This window comes from Phragmites australis, chromosome 9 (assembly GCF_958298935.1).
Source record: "Phragmites australis chromosome 9, lpPhrAust1.1, whole genome shotgun sequence".
In the NCBI taxonomy this organism is placed as follows: domain Eukaryota; kingdom Viridiplantae; phylum Streptophyta; class Magnoliopsida; order Poales; family Poaceae; genus Phragmites; species Phragmites australis.
The window spans coordinates 16,390,241-16,396,155 of record NC_084929.1 but is presented as its reverse complement, the minus strand read 5'-3'; the positions used below and the strand labels follow the sequence as shown (position 1 = coordinate 16,396,155).

The window sequence follows — 5,915 nt, the reverse complement described above, 5'->3', positions numbered from 1 at the left end:
ATAAGGATGGAATTTGGTGTTTTGTAACTACCCGGAATCGGTCAGGGGTCATGTGATGAAAAAAGTACATTCCCTTGTACTTATGCTAGTATGCGTGTGAACCCCATTTGGCTATGGAATAATAGCACTGCAAACAGAGAGTTTGTCTGATGTGGATGGGCAACCATGATGCTTCGCACATTGCAACAATTTACAAATAACATAAATGTCAATCTACAGGAGTGCTACCTTAACTACGATGACCTAGCTAGCTTGTATCAAATTTACAAATAACATAGATGAGTTGTATACCAGCCTGCAGATTGACATCAGCTAGCAAATCGTTTTGATTATCTGTATAAACGTTTAATCAATGTTTGTGCATATTTGGATTTGATCAAGGTAAAAATATTAATTATGTGCCAATGGTTGGTCTACTACTGTATCCTTACGAGCATATACTTTAAGTGCAGCCATTGATTAGCCTTAGCAAATTATTAAAGACCTTCCATTTAGGTGCATGTCTCATGCCAGGGGCTCATATGTTGAGCAACGCCTTTAAATAGCTCTCCCCGCCGTATGAGATTGGTTCAACTGAGGGAGAAGGAGAGAGAAGAGAGAAAAGACAGAGGGAACGGGAGAGGGATAGAAAGTAGAGAGAAAGAGGGAGATGGTGTCGAGGGAGCAGAAGAGAGCAATTTTGCATGAGAAGCTGCAGGTTCTCCGTAGCGTTACTCATTCGCATGCGGTAATTTTCATCATCTTGTCTGCTCTCAAGATTATTCTGCGCTCTTGCATATGTTCTTCTTTCTTCTTACGGAGCACGCATCCTCTTGTTATAAGAAAAAAATCAAGCTGCTAGCTTTGTACTTTTAATTAGTTTTCTATTGGATATTCCTTTTTTGCCCTCAAAAAGACGAGGTGATTTTGTTCGGATGAGACTCATATCAATTGTAAAGGCAATTTTTTGGAGAACATCCACCTTCGTAAATCAGGTCCAAACTTCTGTGACGTCCGATACATGAAACACCACTAAAAATATCTCTCCAAAGAAAGATGGCGAAAACTCGAAGTGATTAGTACAGTAGCTTAATTATAATAACCTATGTACAGTGTAGTCGTGATGTTTTTATTAACTAGTCATCTTTCACATATGTTTCAATTTTGACCTGGAAACTAAATTATCTAAAAAATATGTTTCATGTAGGGAAACAAAATGTCGATAATCGCTGATGCATCGACGTACATCAAAGATTTGAAGCAGAAAATTGCCAAGCTGAACCAAGAGATTGCATCCGCACAACACACGCCATTGGTGAGTGTTGAAGTCCTAGACAAGGGTTTCCTCATCAATGTGTTCGTGGACAAGAGCAACCCAGGACTACTTTCTTCCATTCTTGAGGCGTTTGACGAGTTAGGCCTCACCGTGCTTGAGGCAAGGGCTTCCTGCGCCGGTTCATTTTGTCTTGAAGCAGTAGGAGAGGTGAGAATTATAGAATACCACATATATAATATGATTTACCCTTTGCATAGGCATGTTTCCCCGTTCAGAACTCATTTCAATTTATATGCCCATTAACATTGCAGGACGAAGATGGGGATCTAATAATCAACGCACATGCGGTGGAGCAGGCAGTAGTGCAAGCAATCAAGAACTGTCCATCGAATTAATCAAGACAGATCTATTTGATCGAGTTTGATTCTGATGGAGTTGGTTCTAGGAGCACAATATTTCCATCTAATAAACCCTAAGCTATACCTATTTATTTTCCTTATGTTTTGTGAAGAGAACAAACTATACTATCTCTTTCTACAAGAAGTCGAGTCTTGCATGTTATGCTACTTAGGCATCTTATGGTGATGTCAATATATATTGTTACATCAAATTTATTTTTCATAGCAAAGTTTATACAGTCTCCAAGTCACTCGCATAACTTGACTGACATGGCATGGCTTCCATAATCCACTGATTCTCACCCAACTTTTGTCATGTGTGGAGGTAAGATGTATGGGTGGTAGCACAGTGGCGGATCCAGGAATTTCAGGGAGCCTGGGCTGAGCGCAGGCCGTACCCATACGGGCTAGATTTTGCCCAAAATTTGATCAGCCTAAGTTACGAATTTTCTCATAGCCTATATAGATATACAGAGGCGGGCTGGGACGGAGCCCGGGCGGGCGCCCAGGGTCGCCGGGCCCTGGGTCCGCCACTGTGGTAGCATACGAGACACTATCATGGTTGAAAACATATTCGTATATCAGTGGGGACTACTGTTAAGTTAAAGAACTTAATTTTGAATTTAACAGTATTCAGACCAATAATCCTTTCTATTAGATCGCTCCAATATTATGCTAACGATATGATCTAAGCAGAGAAAAAATGAAATTATTTTAAGTGATACCAGTTTTTTTTTATGCGAATTTAGGTGATAAAAAATTGACATGGTACAATAGAGCGAGAACTTTATAGCAGATGCACAATTTTTGAGCCCTTAAGAGTTTTTAGTTACATGACAAAAACTGTGACGGGTTTGTCTCCTTCAGCAGATATGTTCTAATTAATCTCCCATTCATATCATAATTATATATTTGTCCAAAAACTATATATGTACTATGGTGCACATTAGTACATAAAGTAAGCATATGTTTGACCTATATATACTTCAGTACTAATACATCGTCCAATTTATCACAGGACCAGATATCCAATAAGCAATTTGATGCCACGACTATGCAAACCGTAATACCTCAGGCGATTGCTGCCTTACTTTTCTTTTTTAGTGTTTTGTCAGGAATGTGTGGTATGTCCTAGACTGTATGATTTGTTGATGTCCTTCCTCCAGTGATCTAGACTGTACGAGCACTACTGCAGAATATACCATAAGTAGCGTCTATCAGTATTGGTTGTGCAAAATCTGACATTAAAGACATATCAGTGCTGGTTGTTAAACTACCACATGCAAATAATAGTTGAGTCGATAAGAACTTGCACTGAAAAGTCACTATCAATGCCAGTTCGTGCCACAACCGATACTGATAGTTGATGACAACTGATTTTTTGAAATCCATAACTTTTTCATATAGTGTCGGATGGAGATAAACTTTATATGATAATTATAGCTTTCGATGAGATCATAACTTTATAGTTGATAACTTTTTCATTTGAAGTAATTTAGATGCCGAAACAATCATGACAAACTTTCAGCAGGGGGTCTAAAGGAAAATATCTCATAGTGCTATCGGCAATGAAAGATAAGCGGATCGTAAGGAATGTACGTGTGAGGGAGGAGGTCACTGCTTCGAATCCAACAGAACGCACATGCGCAAAAAAACGTGATGAAGACGTGTGCGTGTGGGGTAGCTCGGGCCTCTGTCACTTGTTGGTTGCAAAAAAATTAAGAACCAGCACTGATAGCACTTTCAGTGCTTGATCCAGAACTGACACTGATAATCACTGACTAGCTCCGAGTAATCAGTGTCGGTTCAAGAACTGTCATTGATGACGATTTTGAATTGACATTGATCGCATGTTATGTGGTAGTGGATGTGTTAAAGGTTTTCTTTCAGAAGTTATGTTCAATAGGTTGGAATTTAATGGAAAAGTGAGAATGAGACGTACGGCTTGTCACCTTTTTTTGCCTCGTAGTTCACTTAGCTTCGACAGAATCTAAAGATTTGATGGAAGAAATCAGATAAATAAAGCTGAAAAAAAACCCAGACAATGAAATTCTTGGAGCTTGACCGTGGCTAGGAGCCGAGGGGTCATGAAGCACCTCCAACGGTCTAGCTATAGGCTTTACCTCTAGCAAACTGCCACGGGGCTTCGAAAAGCCCTGCCTCCGGAGCCTGACCACGGTTAAAGGCCGAGGGGGTCGCAGAGTGCTTCCCCCAGCTTAGCCATCGGCTTCACCTCCGGCAAACTGCCATGAGACTCCGGATGGTCTTGCCTCCGGAGTCTGGCCATGGCTAAGGACCGAGGGGTCACGGAGCACCTCCGCGACCCAACCATCGGTTTCACCTCCGGCAAACCGCCATGGAGCTCTAGATGGCCCTGCCTCTAGAGCTTGACTGTGGCTAAAGGCCTAGGGGGTTGCGGACCATGTCTCCCAGCTCAGCCATCGGCTTCACCTCCGGTAAACATCGTGGGGCTTTGGATGGCCCTGCCTCCGGAGCCTAACTACGGCTGAAGATCGAGGGGGTCGCAGACTGCCTCCTCCGGTCTAGTCATCGGCTTCACCTACCTTAACTCCTCCGATGCATCGTTGCGCGGCTCCGGGTGGCCCAGTCTCCGGAGCCTGTCTACTGAGCTCCAAGTGGATTGCTTTGAGTCAAAAATCTAGAACAAATTTAGAGAGGAGTCTAAACCGACATCGGATAGAAGAAAGGGTATATCATGCTGAAAGTGCATAAAGACGTGTCTGTCCACATATTTTGAGAATTGCCATACACATCGATCCAAGAAAAAACACTAAGCGGTTCCAAAGATTTAGTTATATTACTAAAAACTTGCACATCCAAAGAAACTTACAAAGAGGAGCAATGACATACAAGAAACAAATCCTGAGAGAGCAAACCAGAGGCATAAAGAGTACAAGGTGAAAAAATAAAACTCCGAAGCCCTAACAGCGGCTGCGCATTAAGTGACGTATGTGCTTCATTTGAGGCCTACCGCTTCAGAGGCTGAAGTAGTAGCCAGCCCCTAAGCTATCGAAAGATGAGGATGAGGACAATGGGACCTCCTCGACAACCCTCTTTCCCTCCTCCTTGGTCTCTTTTTCTGTCTAGGCCGACACTTTCTTCGCTTGTGCCTTCTCCTCCTTGTCGATCTCCTTCATCAGGAGATCCCAGTCAACCTCTCTTTCATCGCTGGAGATATCGATGATCTTGACGGGAGCGAACGCTTGGATTGGAGGTTGAGCTGGAGCAGTGGGAGGGGGGCCCCTCTGCAAGGATGGAAGCACGATTGTCATTGATTCCAACCTTGCAAGCACTGGCTCTAGCCTTGCAAGAATGCCTATGAAATCGCTTGTCTCCAGAGGTGTCGTGGCAGGCGGATCCAGGTAGGCATCGGAGGTGGTGAACCAGTCGAGCCTATCATCATTTCCGACGATGAGGAGGAAGAATGTGTCATGCTCCAGTCAAAGAGAAGCGCTCCCTCACACAGTAGTGAGGGATTAGCTGGGTGAACCCCAGCTTTTATAGCCAAACCGATCAGTCACGCATGCCTGAGGAAGGAAACAGAACAGGTGTAGGCATCGCTTTGCGACACTTCCCATTACTCCCATAGAGGTCCGTGGCTACATCCTGGTCGATCCCCATACATGTGGTAACATCCTACAGTGATATCCAAGGATTTTGCACAAACGTCTCGTCGCATTTATGGCTCGGGCCTCTGTGAGGAACCGTCCAAATAGTATTCTAATTAATCATCAGGAGGATCATTATTCATAATCACAACCTCGATGATTAACCCGAATACCATTCCGGTAGTCCCGGCACGTGTTTTGCACCCAGGATCGGAACACATGCCTTCCAACTCAAATATCACAACACAGTTTAATAGAGAGCAAATAATTAAACTGGATTACCATTATTAAACATGCAACTGCTTCCACAATTTACAACAAAAGAGGAACAACAACAACTACGCAGCGGAAGATAAACCTATACAACAAAAGAATATGGAGCCGTATGCCCTTAGGCTCCATACCACAAGCGCCGGAGTTCGGAGTAGAATGTGCTACTCCTGCCCGCCACCCTGATCGGCAGGCACAAAGTAGCCGAACACTGCCTCCCCCTCGCCAACCTGCGAACCTGAAAGCAACTTAAGGGCAGCACCCCTTAGTACGAAGGTACTAGCAAGTCTTACACAGTATGAGTATATATATTCTCGACTCCAAGGATCATGCATTTGAAGCTGTAGCAAGGATTAAGACATG

The 5,915-nt window shown here is 43.4% G+C and overlaps 1 protein-coding gene across 1 annotated transcript; it reads left to right on the top strand.

The window, feature by feature from the left end:
• The first annotated feature begins 478 nt into the window (after nucleotides 1-478).
• LOC133929751 (uncharacterized) lies at nucleotides 479-1,892 on the top strand. The gene is made up of 3 exons (XM_062376533.1): nucleotides 479-727; nucleotides 1,187-1,462; nucleotides 1,567-1,892. Exons 1-3 carry the CDS (start codon nucleotides 650-652, stop codon nucleotides 1,648-1,650), a joined length of 438 nt encoding a protein of 145 aa, XP_062232517.1. The 5' UTR covers nucleotides 479-649; the 3' UTR covers nucleotides 1,651-1,892.
• Nucleotides 1,893-5,915: the final 4,023 nt, after the last annotated feature.